Source organism: Aedes albopictus, chromosome 2 (assembly GCF_035046485.1).
Source record: "Aedes albopictus strain Foshan chromosome 2, AalbF5, whole genome shotgun sequence".
NCBI classification, from domain to species: Eukaryota; Metazoa; Arthropoda; class Insecta; order Diptera; family Culicidae; genus Aedes; species Aedes albopictus.
In genome coordinates this window covers 282,052,418-282,067,347 of record NC_085137.1, presented here as the reverse complement: position 1 = coordinate 282,067,347, position 14,930 = coordinate 282,052,418, and the positions used below count along the sequence as shown (strand labels likewise).

At 39.9% G+C, this 14,930-nt stretch overlaps 1 protein-coding gene across 3 annotated transcripts in view; it reads left to right on the top strand.

Annotated features, from left to right (window-relative positions):
* Positions 1-298: 298 nt before the first annotated feature.
* Positions 299-14,930, top strand: part of LOC109415144 (calcium/calmodulin-dependent protein kinase type 1) — a 45,941-nt gene continuing 31,309 nt past the window's right edge. For 2 of the 3 annotated variants that reach the window (XR_002131301.3, XR_002131300.3), the window contains exons 1-2: positions 299-694; positions 7,625-9,065. Coding sequence is in view for 1 of the 3 variants with exons in the window: in XM_019689028.3 (XP_019544573.1) it covers positions 7,866-8,996 (1,131 nt within the window). In the remaining 2 variants the exon portion in view is untranslated. Of the gene's footprint in view, positions 695-7,624; positions 9,290-14,930 lie in introns of those variants that run through there. The other variant, XM_019689028.3, reaches the window with a different exon arrangement.

Below are 14,930 nucleotides of genomic sequence, written 5' to 3'. Positions count from 1 at the left end.
GAGATTCAACCTGTTTAGACTACTGCGCGAAAATTAGTTGCGAGGATTTTTCTTGCGTGGGCCCACAGATATAAAAACAGACCGCGTCCTGGTGAATATTTTACGTTGCGTTGATAAGCACACATTTGGTGATAGTTTTGCATTGTAAACAAACATTTATAATGCACCTACGCTGAAAATGAGCCTAATCATATTTGCGTTGGAATCTTTAAATCTTCGCAACGGGCAATAACACGTGAATATCAATATCATCATCAACAATGTTGTCGTTTCGTAAAATGGCTCGTTGAGAGCAGGTTTGGGAGTCTCTGACTTTGTTGTTCCTCATCATGAGCGAGTGTCATTTATGAAAAGGGTGTTCCCACCTCAGCTTAGACGTCGTGGACTACTAGTCGAAGATTTTGCGAGCACAGTGAATTTAATGCTGTTGCACTAATATTTATTTTAGTAATAACCATTCGTTCTACTAGGGACCTGTGTTAGCAAAAAAACATTTCTTGCCCCTGATATAGATGTGAAACTCATCGAGGAGAGAGGCATTTGTCGCTAGGACGAACATGTTTTGTGACAAAAATAATTGTTGATTTTAATAGCCTGACACTGCAGCATTCCAGATCGCAACTGTATTGCTTAGTTTTAATATAAATGTTCGCCGTTTGTCCGAATTATCTAGTAAAGTCTTCATATTCAATAGGTACGTATTTCTTATGGCATAAAATGATTATCGATTATCTGTTCTTGTCTGAAAAGCTGTGACCTTATGGTGATGAAATGTGATAATTCAAGTCGAAAGTTTATGGCACGTGAACTATATAGTAGGTAGTGACGGGAAGCAACAGGAGATTTTTTTGCAGTACTATCAAAATACTCCAAGGGCTGTGACCTGCCCAGGCTAGAGGCTCGAGACAGAGAACACGTACCATAACGTAGTGGGCACGGGTACATCGAATCTTGCCCGTCTCTTTGGAGCTGTATAGTTAGTATAGTGATGACGTCAGCAGGAGTGCGAAAAATTGCAAAAACATTTATGTTTGGTATTTCATTATCTCTACGTTGATTATTGGTTGATCAAACTTGTTTATACACCCAATTCCTGTGCTGAACATCTTTCGATCGACGATTTAAGCTTACGCATTTTTCTGTAAAGCATTTGATGAGCTTTGGCTGATAAAGATTAATACTGTCGAATGCAAGCAGGCTACGACTCTTTTCCATGTTTGACCTTAGTCAAGATTTATTGCATGTACGAGTGCCTCCACTATTTCTAAGAGAAAGGAACACAAGAATGCGAGGAAATTTTAGCACATTTGCTTTACAGGCACGTGTTGGATTTTTACAAGAATAGCTTTATTGATTTGTTAAAATATCGCACTTTAAGCATATTTATTTCATAAGACATTTATGGAGACTTTTTTGGGAAAAAAATATATTACATATTTGTGTTTGTTATTTAATACAGTCTCTTTATTGTTATATTTATATTTGAATTTACACAACGAAACATTCAAATAATGTTTGTTGATTGATAAATATCGCAAAACAAAGACTTTTTTTAGAATGAGAAAATCTGCTGATCATATACACGAGAGGTGGTTCCTCGGGTTATGTGGGGATTGACCCACTAAAACTCATTCTATCTCTTCCGTACCTTCGCGGTACGCCCGTTAGGGATGACTTCGAGAAGGGGAGTTACCGTAAACAGGGCCGAATCTGAGCACTCCTAAACAAACACGAGAAAAAGCGGAATGAAAGGGAGGATTAATGGCCTCTACCTTCATCTTTCTCTTATTCCCGGCGTGTTTGTTTAAAAGAGTGAGCAAGTAAAAAGAAAAACTGGCTACGCTGGTGCGCCTTAACGAAATTAGAGTGCTTAATTTATAAAACATAAATTTTGCGATTACTTGACATACGAAGACAAACAGATTTGATTTTGTTTCCATATTTCCATGATAAAAATGTCAAATACTACATACCTTCGTTCGGGGTGACATTGGTCCATCGATCCCACGCATTCAATATAAGTCAGAGAATCCGATGGTGGATGCAAAGTATCTTAGAATTACGTATTCTAGTAGTTTACACACAATATGCATTCTCGTAGTATTCTAAACGCGCGGAATAGTGGCCAAAAATATATGTTATTACCTTCACGCTCGCGTCAGAATACCCATTTTTTCATTGCTATCTCTGTCGCTCTTCAAGAGGCCCCATTTAAAAATACCCATTTTCAAGTTGGGCAGCCCAATTCATAAATGGGTATTTTTAAATGGAGCCTCTTGAAGAGCGACAGAGATAGCAATGAAAAAATGGGTATTCTGACGCGAGCGTGTTTGTTCTGAAATATGAATCAATACCGACAACAGGAACAAGGGAAATTGTCCTGTGAGGTTCAAACACTTCAAACACTGAATTAAGAACCTTCTCTGGCCCCAAAATACCCACACATCAATTTTCTCACCGATCAGTTAAGGAATTTTCGAGCCTAAGGGTCATACACACTTCCTTCATTGTAAATTTACTACCATTTTTCTACAATTGAACTAAATGTATGCATTTTTTGTAATTAAGAATCTATTTTATATTCCACAATTCAACGCATTCGTTAACCCATATGCGTTTATTCAAACCGCGTGCCAAAATCACTCAAATCGTCCTCACCGTGTTGCGTGCGCACGTGCTGAAATTCGCACCTTCAGTTTTTTTTTTCGCTGGAAGTTACAATGCCGCTGGCTGTTGCCCCGCACCAATCATTGATCAGGCGGCGCGAGGAAACTCAAAGGCAGCAACCAATCCCAGTAGTGCATTTGGCACGACGATGTCCACGGTCGGAGCATCGATGCCAACCAGGAGAGAGCGGAGAGCAATGTCAAACCAATCGGATCACTCCATTCGTCCCAAAACCCGGGCGCCAACGCCCCGGAAGACTGGTTGCTCCCCGAGTTTCCCCGCGCTTGTGCATCCCTTCGCTGATTGGTTCTGCCGGCGTCGTCTGCAGAGAGATCTGCCAGGGTGTCGATGTCAACGTCGAATAGATGAGTGGCGCACGTTATCATGCACCTTAAAACGAAAGTACACAACCGCGTATGTACGAATTCTTACTTTTGGCGGCTCCTTGCTGGTGCAGCTGGTGTGTTCTATAGAAATCTTCTACACTAAATCCTATTTTTACACGACTTTTTTTACGCGATGTTATTTTGCACGATTTTTTTACGCGATTTTCTCGAAGTTATGCGACTTTTTTACGCGATTTTCGTTATTTGCGGAGGGCAAATCGCGTAAAAAAAGATTTCCCTTTGATTTTTTTATGCGATGTCACGAAGTTACGCGAACTTCTTTTACATGGTCTTTTTTTGCGCGGACACATCCTTCGCGTAAAAAAACGATTTAGTGTACAGAAAACAGACATCCAAGTCCAGTATTATCGGTGCTAAGTCAGGCCGGACCAACTTTCTTCTGTTCTCTGTGGTATAATGTAGAATTACTAGTGTGACCAAGCTCTTAGCTGCATCGTGCTGAGGAGCGCGGGTTCGATTCTCGCGAAATCGCGAAAAACACGATCGTGGGCATTTTGAGTGTGAAAATGTGAAGATAATATAATGTCATGTTCTGCAAAGTTGTTTCAACTTTGATAAGTTTTGTTTTTTGATAAGCTCACTAAAATAAGATAAAAAATCTATTTTCTTCATAAGCCACAATAAGTAAATGATGTTTTCGGCAAAGTTGTAGATAATATCACCCAAAAAATGTTGCTGAAGATACTTTTGCTCTATCTTTTGAAATAAGCGATATATAGTAAATTTAGTACAAACAACCCCTTCAAACCTTGAAAAAAAAAGAGCACCAAAGCCTTTATATCTTTCTTGGATGAAGTTTTCATGGCTTCTGATGTTTTGCACATTTTTTTCAGTATGTTATTATGCATCTTTTTTCGGAAGACAGTGTTGCCATATGGTTATTGTTTCTATGTGATTTCATAGTTTTCCTGAGAAAAATTACCATTTTTATGTGATTTGTTTCTTCGATCGAATTGTGCGGTTTCGGTGACAATTCGGCTGGTGCTTTACCACAGAGAACAGACATCCAAGTCTAGTTCCAAAACTGTGTAAAGAATTTAACGGTCATTTGAAATGGCAACACAAGTGGCAACATCGTGGTGGCGCTGCTATCGCGAAGTTCCCACGCTGTTGTCGGTGGTGAATATAAAACTTATCTAGATATGCGAACTCACCACTGACTGTAGCAATTTGCGCATAGGTGACGGTAGTGTTGTCAACGCTAAAACAATTAAATCCTTACAATAGAGTTAATAAACTATAGAGGACGAATGTCGCTGCTGTTCCCTTTGTTCTCTTTCGCAAACATTCCGGGTGTCTATCTGTCAAACTGCATGCTTTTTCGCCTTGACACTTATATACCTCCCTATCTTCGCCAGCAAGAGATGTTGCGGCGGCGACGCCAGCGACATTCTCCCTCTATAGTTTATTACCTCTATTATCCTTACACAGCTCTCGTGAAAAATTTCTATATGCATGGATGTTTGTTCTCTGTGGCTATACTATCCGGAAGCAGACCGCGAGTGGTTACCGAAATTTATTGGGTATTTTGCATTAGCGTAACCGCAGACAGACGTTCTAGCTCGAACAAATTTATTCAAATTTTCTATGTAAATTTTCACTAGTGCCACCTAGGCAATCGATTGCCACAGTGCAGTCGCATGCAGTTGACAGTTTGAGAAACCACGTGCTTCCAGCCGCTTACTTACCACCCAATTCACCACCCACCGAAAAATAAAATCAAAACAAACACTGTCAAAATCATTCCTACATTTGCGTCACATTCACAAAGATTTCCCAATGCGAGTGAAGTTTATCCAAATGCAGATTTATTCAAGCAAATCTATATAAAATAAAAGTAATAATGTGTTAAATATTTTACAAGAGTCCTGCGCTAATTTCTGCTAAAGCTTTAAGACATTAAATAAAAGACATTTACTCTGCACAAATTATGTGGAAACATTATTAGCGTGCAACATGTGCGGTCTTTTCCCGCCATCCGGCTGGAAGACGACCGTGGTGACAGTTGTTGGTTGCAACGCACATGTGAGGCAGCGATTGAATATGAACGTCGCTAACGCCATCTGTTCGCTGATTGCCACTTGGCAATTTGTGGCGGCCATGTTTTTTACACAAGCTGCTGAGTCAAACTTGAACGTCTGTCTGCGGCGTAACTATTCGTTCCGCAAACAGTGCCCTTATGTGTTTGAGACCTGAAGAAGAATTAAAAGGACTCTTTTTCACTGGTGACTTATTTGTTGATACGCCGCTAGCAGGCGGACAACAGTTTTCGTCGTCTCCGCGTGTGATCAAGTAAAAAAGCCTTTTTGGTACGGAAGACAGGAGAAAAGTTTATCACGAATGGTATCGTTTTCCATCTGAACATATTTCATGTGTAGTGGATTCGGATTAAATCGGAAACGAGGCCGGAGAGCTCCACAGTCATTATGGCATAGCCGGTGTCGCATTAATTCAGAATGGCGCTACATTAAAAACCTGAATCCGGTGATATCTTTCTAATTTTTTCTTTATTTTTTTATACAATTTTTCATTATTTTAAAAGTATTAAGGTTGTACAGGGGTGGGAGCTTTCGTGCTGTTCTGTTCTCGTTTCAGGAACGAGTACTGGCGCTTAAGCTTAGGCTTTCGAGCCTAAATACCTGTGTTTAATCCCAGGAGTAGACATAATAACGGAGTGCGTATAGACCTTCCTAGCTACAGCTTGTTTAGTTTCTTGAAATACATCTTTTGGTTTGAGACAGTGATCAAAGAGGTGGGTCTGATGTTTCCGCTTCTGTTTGTAGCGTTCCACGTTTTGCCGGGTTCCTTACTTCCTACATAACCGCCCGTGCTGCGTTCTTCACCTTCAAAATTGCTCTTACTCCTCGTCGAACCATTCGATTCATCGACCCCTTTCCTGTTGAAAAATATGAGAGTGGGGTGAGTGGATGCCCGGACCGTCCGACCTAAACTTCTTGTAATTATTACTGTAGAAATCTCCACCAGACGTAATCATTACAAGTGCCTTTCTAGGCAACCAAGGTGGACATCAATAATGCAAGAATGGAACAAATGTTGTGGAAATCTCCACCGGAAATATTTGTCCCAGGACCCTTTGGAAGAAGAGAGTTCTTTCAGAGAGTAAACTCTCAAAACAAAAACTGTTCTCTCTCAAGAACATTTATTGAACTTACCAATAGTAAGCTGGCATAACAGCGTGAGCGCCTGAATGAATCAATCGATCAAACAATCTGAAAGTTGCATCAGCCATGCCCTGCCACTAAATGCATGGCGACCTAACTACTCTATCGATGCATAAGCCTGGTCGCACATCAGTGCATTTGTGTGCGTGAGCACTCCTAACACTCCCGCCACCTCTCTGTCAATTGGCTCTTTAACTCCTGTAAACAACCCGGGCCACGTGGCCACTGCCAGCATGGCACTGACAGCATTTTCCTACACTGAGAGTAAAACGGTTTTGAAATTAAGAAATGCTAATTTCAACATTTCCACGTACCCAATGGTGCTCTCGACTTTGTCGTTGATGGCTGCTTTTACTGTTCCAGCAGTCCTCTAGAGGGGCCACATTGAGCTCGCCCTTGTCTGGCAACGCTGCCTCAAGATTCTGCGTGTATGTTGAGGCGACATCCGGTTGCTTCAGTCGCTCAAGGTTGTAGGTGGCCGTTTTCGTTCGTCAGCTGGTGAGCGCTGAACTTTCCAATCGTCGGTCTGAATTCCTCCTCCTGGCCTAGCTGAGCGTTTAGGTCAGATGATCGTGGCTTGAACAGCGATAGTACTCGCGTTCGAGTTGCGTGTAAAATGCGTCTTTGTCATCATCAGTGCTTCCGGAGTAAGTGCTGTGCACGTTTATTGTGCTGAAGTTGAAGAATCGGCTATTGATTCTGAACCTGTACATTCTTTCGTTGATCGGGTACCAACCGATCACGCACTCCTGCAAATCGCCCATCAATATTAAAGCTGACAGACGCTCAGGTTTGCAGAAGCAACCCCTCCCCTTCCCTGTCAGCCTAAGACCACCGGGGTTGGTTTGGTAATCTCATATCTTCTTCTTCTCCATAGACAAAAGTTTCGAAATTTGTATATGCCGTAGACTTTGTCTTGAAGACAAGTCAGGCCAAACATTTCAATAGGTCCTATCTGCATTTGAGAGACTCTCTTTGTTCACTTTCTCTTTCAATTATTGCAATGTAATGGTACACTTTTCAACTATTTTTGCAGTACAATTCAAAAGACGATTGTTTTGACCATCGTTCAATGCAAGGAGACAATCATAATACAAATAAACAGCTGAGATATTAACGAAAGAGAGCCTCTCTTCTGCAGATAGGACCTTTAGACATGTTCGGCCTGAAGTAACCACCTTTACAAACCCCCAGCACCTCCCCCCCACGCCCGTTGCTTTATTTTGAAGCTATAGTCAGAGCACAGCTAGAAACCTAGAAAACAAAATATTTTCTGTGGGTATTGTGGAAAAACTGGCCTTATTGAAGAATACTATTTATAAATTCATCATTGAGCTAAAAGTATGTTTCGATCATTTCTTCTTACAGATTCGACTACTCAGCGTAATTCAATAGCCACTTAAAAGTGCATATCCTAAGGACCATCCAGATAGCCGTCGTTTGTTGTACAAAACTTGTTACCAGATTTTAAATTTCATCGCTGTTGCACAAGGTTAGGAGGCCTGTGCTTGGTTGCATAATTGTAACTAATTTTATATGTACATTGTGCATCGTAGACGTACTTAGTGTGTGTTGCTCGTGAAAGTATCGACAAAGAATTTCTAACAAGATGCCATTATTCGGAAAGAAAGATTCCGGCAAGAAAGTGCGGAAAGATACTAAGGAAATCGAAAAGCAACCAAGCATCGAAGACAAGTATGTTATAAAGGAGTTACTTGGGACAGGAGCGTTCTCGGAAGTACGTCTTTGCGAACACCGCGAAACGGGTCAGGCGTTTGCCGTCAAAATTATTGACAAAAAAGCCTTGAAAGGTAAGGAGGACTCGTTGGAAAATGAAATTCGTGTGCTGAAGCGATTTAGCGCCAAACGGCAAGAAAATGATCCGGATAAAACGTGGTTTACTCATCCAAACATAGTTCAACTGTTTGAAACGTATGAAGATAAATCAAAAGTCTACTTAATTATGGAGCTGGTTACCGGCGGGGAGCTTTTCGACCGCATTGTAGAAAAGGGATCTTACTCAGAAAGAGATGCGTCTTACTTGATTCGTCAAGTGCTAGAAGCTGTAGACTATATGCATGAACAAGGCGTAGTACATAGAGACTTGAAACCTGAAAATTTGCTGTACTATAACCCTGCGGAGGATAGTAAAATCATGATAAGTGACTTTGGGCTATCCAAGATGGAGGATTCCGGATTTATGGCTACGGCCTGTGGGACTCCCGGATATGTAGCACCTGAGGTGTTAGCGCAAAAGCCGTATGGAAAAGCAGTAGATGTTTGGAGTATAGGAGTAATATCGTACATTTTACTGTGTGGATATCCACCATTTTATGACGAGAATGATGCCAACCTATTTGCACAAATTTTAAAAGGCGAATTTGAGTTTGACTCCCCCTATTGGGATGAGATTGGCGAATCGGCAAAAGATTTTATCCGGAACCTAATGTGTGTTAATGTGGAGAAAAGGTTTACGTGTAAACAGGCGCTTGCGCACCCTTGGATTTCCGGAAACGCAGCTAGTAGTAAGAATATCCACGGAACCGTTTCCGAGCAGCTTAAGAAAAATTTCGCCAAGTCGCGATGGAAGCAGGCCTATCACGCAGCAACTGTTATACGTCAAATGCAACGAATGGCTCTGAGTAGTAGTGGTGGTGCATACGGACGCAGTTCTTCTCAACTTAACGCTTCAGCTGCTGACGAAACGGCGGCGCAGGATACTGCTTCGGGCAGCAAGTAAAATATTGGAACCGCTTCAAATTGTTGCAACAGTTACATCGCAGAAATACAGCTATATCATGACATAAAGGTGGTCATACACTGTTTGTGGCTAAGTAACTCTTAAGAAATCGATGTTGTGCTTAAAGATCTGTTTATTTGTAATTTCTGTAAACCTTGCTCTCTCTCTTTTTTATCTCTGTTACATTCTAGCGTACATAAATGTATGTTCTTACTCAATAAAACCATTTATTTTTGTTATGTTCAAAGCAATACTTTTTAACGTTGAAAATAGATTCGGGATTTTATCTAAAATTGATTGTTTTATTTTATTACTTAGTTATGCGCTGTTGTTTGTTACTTTTGGTGTTAATATTTGTCGCATGCTTCAAGCGGTGTACCATTCTGACACCGTTGTATATATCTGGAACGGTGATATTTTCGACGATCATTTGAAGAATGTTCAAATGAGATGACAAGTTGACCACAGCTAAAGTTTCCAAATACTTAAACAGAATAGGCATTGTTTGGGTTCTTAAATTTTAACTTTTCTCTTGCTTTTCTCACAGACGTCGGATCACTTTACGGTCTTCGACTATGTTGTTTGGTATGTAGCCACTTACAATAATACCAAAGAGTTTTATCATTTAACGCTTACAGCGCCACCTAACGGCAAAAATTGAAATCTTGAGATTTCTGTATACATTTGGCCACGTTTTCAAGCTTGTTCAGCGCCCCCTTAGGCTTAATCGATTTTGCTCAAACTTTGAATGCAGCTTCTGGGAGTCCATAAAATACTTGGCATTTTTCAAAATTTTTGTTTTTCATATAATGAATTAACTACATCGGCTGTTTTCCTACTCTCCGCATCGACCAATGTGGCGCTAGTCTATGCGCGAAAAATCGCTAAAAGTAAATCGCAAAAATATTGTATGGCGAATAGCATTCAAAGGCAAATTTATCGAAGTGGAATACATTATTCGAAAAAATATTTGGTAGTGGTTGTGCACAATGGTGACTACTATTAAAACTACCAAATATTTTTTCAGTAACAGCTTTCTATTTCAAGTAATTCAAGTTTAGATGCTTTTCACCATACAAAATAAAATGGATTTACTCCTGCTGATCAACTGTGGGTGTGCGTCAAGCGGGTTGTCCATTGTAGGCCACCCTAGTATTCAACCTACTTTCGGTGGCTTAATCGATGATCTTCGAATTCGCCAGGTATTTGGCGAATTTGTTGTTATGTGTCTGGTTCCCCGCCGTTAGATCTCGGTTAAGTTTCAAGTACGTCATCGTCGATCATGTGTGGCATTTTCCTTTCGAATTCGTCCCGTTTCATCATCTCTACTGTGTTTTCCCCTTGACCACCTGGGCTAATACCAGTTCGGGGTGTTGTTTCAGAAACGTTGAAAGTGTTCATATTTCTACCTACACTCAGCGGACTAGTGTGCTCTATAGGTGCCCTTAGAGTTTGTCAGCGCTGATCCTAGCACACTCAGGTCGAGCCGTTTCAACATACTGAGTACATACGATTTTCAGTCGGTCTAGGAGCTTTTCGTAAGTTTATGGTATTTATCACATAATCTCTACTAAATCTTGGTAAATTTATATTGGAACACGAAAAGTATTCAACTATGTGATGAACTTCATTTTGGATCTCAGGTAAATATGCTGTTCAGTATCAAAAGTAGAGAAAATGTTTCCACTTCCAATGAAACGCACGGAAAAGCACCAAAAACAAAGAAGGTGACAAATTTGTAGTCAGCTTCGAAAAGGTATCAAATTTTACAAATAAATATTTTTTATGAAGCATCATACTACATTTACCGCTTTGGTTATGGGCCCGTCGTTAAATAAAAAAAAAAACAAATTCGACCGTAATGAAGCATGTTCGCATTCGCATACGTAAGCCCTACTCGAGATCTGTAATGGATCCAAAAATGCTTTGATCTGCGAAAACGGAGAAAACGATCGTGATGACCCACCCTAATATATACTTGTTAAGTCTGTTTATCACATTTAAATGCACCATTCGTAAGTAGAAATTTTGCAATGCATCACTTTATTTGATCTTATGCATTATTTATTGCTCGGCAGGTGTGGAAATGCTGCATTATGCATTCCAGTATATTGTGCAACAATACAATGCTTGTGGACACTTACGAATTAAATGTGTGAGCAATGAAAGAATTTTTTTTTTCTCTTCGAAAAAACTGTGCGCCGCAATTCGGCCACTGGTAGAACGAACAAGTATAAATTGTAACCAACTTACTGAAAATGACGGTATTTTTTCCATCCTCATTATTGCTAGTTCAAAGATGGTCATGCAAATAACTAGTATAATAAAACTTTCAGATTTATTTTGTTTCCAAGAGTCTGTAAATTATTTATTTTCAGAAATTCTATCTGGAAATGTCCGAATTTTTTTATTTTTAGAAAAAATAATCATAACTCATTATTCTCACAAAGGTATCCCAGGTCAAACACGTTTTATAGACCTGCATTATTGATGCACTTCCCTATACCAAAAAAATATATATTGCTGCTTTATCACAAAACCGGAAGTCGAATAATTGAGTTTCATCTCGAAAGTAGTGCATATCTTTCAACATAACACACTAGTCGCAGAAACGTTGCGACACTTGAGAAACAAAAAATAGTTACTTTTGGTTGCCCAGGGCTGAAAATCTCGTAAATAAAGATAATAATAATAATAATAATTACTTTTGGTTGAAGTCTGTCTTGAAGAAGAAGATACAGGTAGTTTCTCGCAGTGTATTGGAAATCAAATAATCACAAAGGAAGTTCTTGCCTTTTTTGAAATTTTGAACCCCTGGAGGCATTTATGGAATAAGATCTTTTTTTTTTATTCCGTGTTCGGTATTTCCAATAGAATTAATAAACTATAGAGGACGAATGTCGCTGCTGTTCCCTTTGTTCGCGTTCGCAAACAACCCGGGTATCTATAGACCGCCCCAGAAAGTATGGACGCAGAAAGAAAATACTGGCATTTAAAGATTATTATTGACTAGTTCTTTGTGAAGGCTGCATCCTGCTGATCAACATATTCTCTTAGCATTTGTGCAGCGGTTTATTTGATTCAATCAGTTTGTTTCAAAATACATTAACTTTCAGTGGAATACCTTCGAAGAACAATGCACAAATGATGTACAACGCTTAAAACGTCACTTAGGAAATTAGGAAACTATAGAGGGAGTAAGTTAAATTTACTTATAAGCAAGCTTATAAGCAAAAAAATGGGTCAAAAGTTAAAATCCTGCTAATCCTCGTTTGAGTAGACGTGTAATGAAGGCACAAGCAAAACCTTCTAACATACACAAAGCGGGATATGCAAACATTTAGTATTCCAATGTTCATCGTGGCAAAGAACTTTTTAATAATTGATCAAATAGTAAAGGTCCCATTAGACATGACAAATATTTGGCCAAACAAGCCCAACAAATGACCAACACAACGTAAATCATGGCAACCTCGGATGAATGTCGGACTACAATGACAAATATTTGTCATTATGACAAACAGTCTAATGGCCCCTTAAGTAGGAACAGACAAAACGAAGCCCGAAACAAGAACCATCGATCAGGCCCAGACATCCGAAAACTAGGTGCGTCCATACTTTCTGAGGCAGTCTTTATCTGTCAAACTGCATATTTGTTCGCTTTGACTCTTGACACATTCCAGCGTAACGGGACACCGCGAGGAACTAACTTTCGTGAACAAATGACGTCTGCAATCAATTTTAATGTTCATGATCATATGGTTTAACAGGTTTTATAACAAGCTTATTAGATGTACTTGCTGATGCAATACTTGTTCTACAGATAAAGGGGAACCTGTTTCGAGTTTTATTTAACCTTCACGTCTCCGACCATCTGCAACTCATTTTCAAAATGCTGGCATTTCGCCAATTTTCATCCGATTTTTTTTAAATCACCCTCAATTGATCTTAAATTGAAGCTAGTTTATTATACAGTCCAGATTCGCTGGTTGGGTCACGACTGCGCCCCGATTAGCGAATCGTGTTCGTTCGTTGGGGCAACTGACAACTGATCAAAATGCTCTAGACACACGAAAGTGACGAGAAATACGTCACGGAACACTCACATACTTGCGTAAACGTTCTGTATACAGGAGCTGTGATGCGACGGCGGTCAGACGTCAAACTCGTTTTGACATCTATTTTGACATTGACAGTGCCTTTTAGTTGGGTTTTGCCCCAACCAGTGAACATTCAACCATCGAGACAGCCCATCTAACGAGCTCTCAACGAACGAATCGTCACTGTATTTAAATACGTAACCAGTCAAATTTTAAGTAAAACAAATGGTTTTCCTAAGATTTAATCTACCCTTTTTCATATGCTGGAAAGCTTGGGGCGAAACAATCACTTTGATATTTCACACCCTTGGCGTAGAGGTGCGTGGAATGTGTCTTATATCCCTCCCTATCTTCGTCAGCAAGAGATGTTGCGGCGGCAACGCCAGCGACATTTTCCCTCTGTAGTTTATTACCTCCATTGTATTTCCATCACTGCGACCATTGTTTTGATATATTGTGATATATTTCATATGACATTGCACTATCTCAAGTGATTATCAATGTTGGACTTGTAGCATTACTCCAGCACGGTATTGCGTTATGAATGTGGTGCACTATCGTACTGGGATTTGTTCTCCATATTTCACAGGGCTCTAACAGCTATTTACGTCAAAGAACCTAAGTATTGGAAATTGCCGGACAGTGACAAAATAACCCAGTCAACCAGTGATCGTATAAGATGTTGCATAAGATGTTAAAGTGGAGGCACAGACAAACAGACGTAACACTTCGAACAATTTTCGATTCAAATCATAGTCACGGAAACATATTCGCCCAATGCTAAAGGGACTAAGTTTGGCCGACCACCAACTAGGTGGCGGTAGTGAGCAAACGTCGAACTCGAACAAAAACTATGCGAGCGCCACGGTTGGGCAGTTGGCCAACTATCAAATTTTGAAAAAGACCGTTAAATCGGTGTACGATGAGAATTATCAGAGTGTTACGTCTGTTTGTCTGTGGTTGAGGCGATATGCGTACATTTAACATGCATCTAAATGGAGGCATGCACGCATATGGCCTCCACTTTATCATCTTATGCAACATCTTTTACGATTCCTGGTTGTCTGGGAAGTGCTCTCAGTAGCCTTTCTCTGATTCAAAGAAGCGACAAAAATCATCTTGATGTTAGAAAGTAAAAACATGTCCATAGCTAATATACAACGTTTGTCTGCGGCATTTTACGTCGAAAACAGTTATGGGTATTTCTCACTTAAGGACAAACGTCTTGAAGTACCGCTTCAACAGTGCATCAGGGCTTCAGACGCACAAATCTCAAGAAGCAGAACTCAAACAACAGTGCATTTTATTATCCTGTTCTTGCTCACCTGTAATAAGCTTAAGAGAAGAAGCTCAGGTGCGCTGCAGCGCTGGTTTTGTTTACGAAGAGATTTGTGCTTTCGAAATCGTGAGTAGGTGCCAAAGTCGGCCATTGTGGCGGGCATTTTGGGATTCTAACAAGTCTGTCCTTAACCTAAACCTGATAGAAAAGGATGAATATTATATACTTTGGCTAGATTAAACAGATGGATCGTCATGGACAAAATGACGATTTTGCATCAAATCGTACACTGAAAAAAATTTTCATCAATATTGTTTGTAAGGCCTTGTTTGGGCCTTGTCCATTTATAATCGGGACGGACAAAATCACGTATATCTCAGGGATGGAATAACAAACATAACATGTGAAAAGATTTTTAGTTGTACTTTCATTGAAAAGTATCATTGAAATTATTTATTTTTCATACATTTTCGCATTTTTTCGCTTTAACCTCATTAAAAATCTGCACAACGGTAGTAAATTGGTTTTTAGCATCAACCTCTACGACATGTTTGT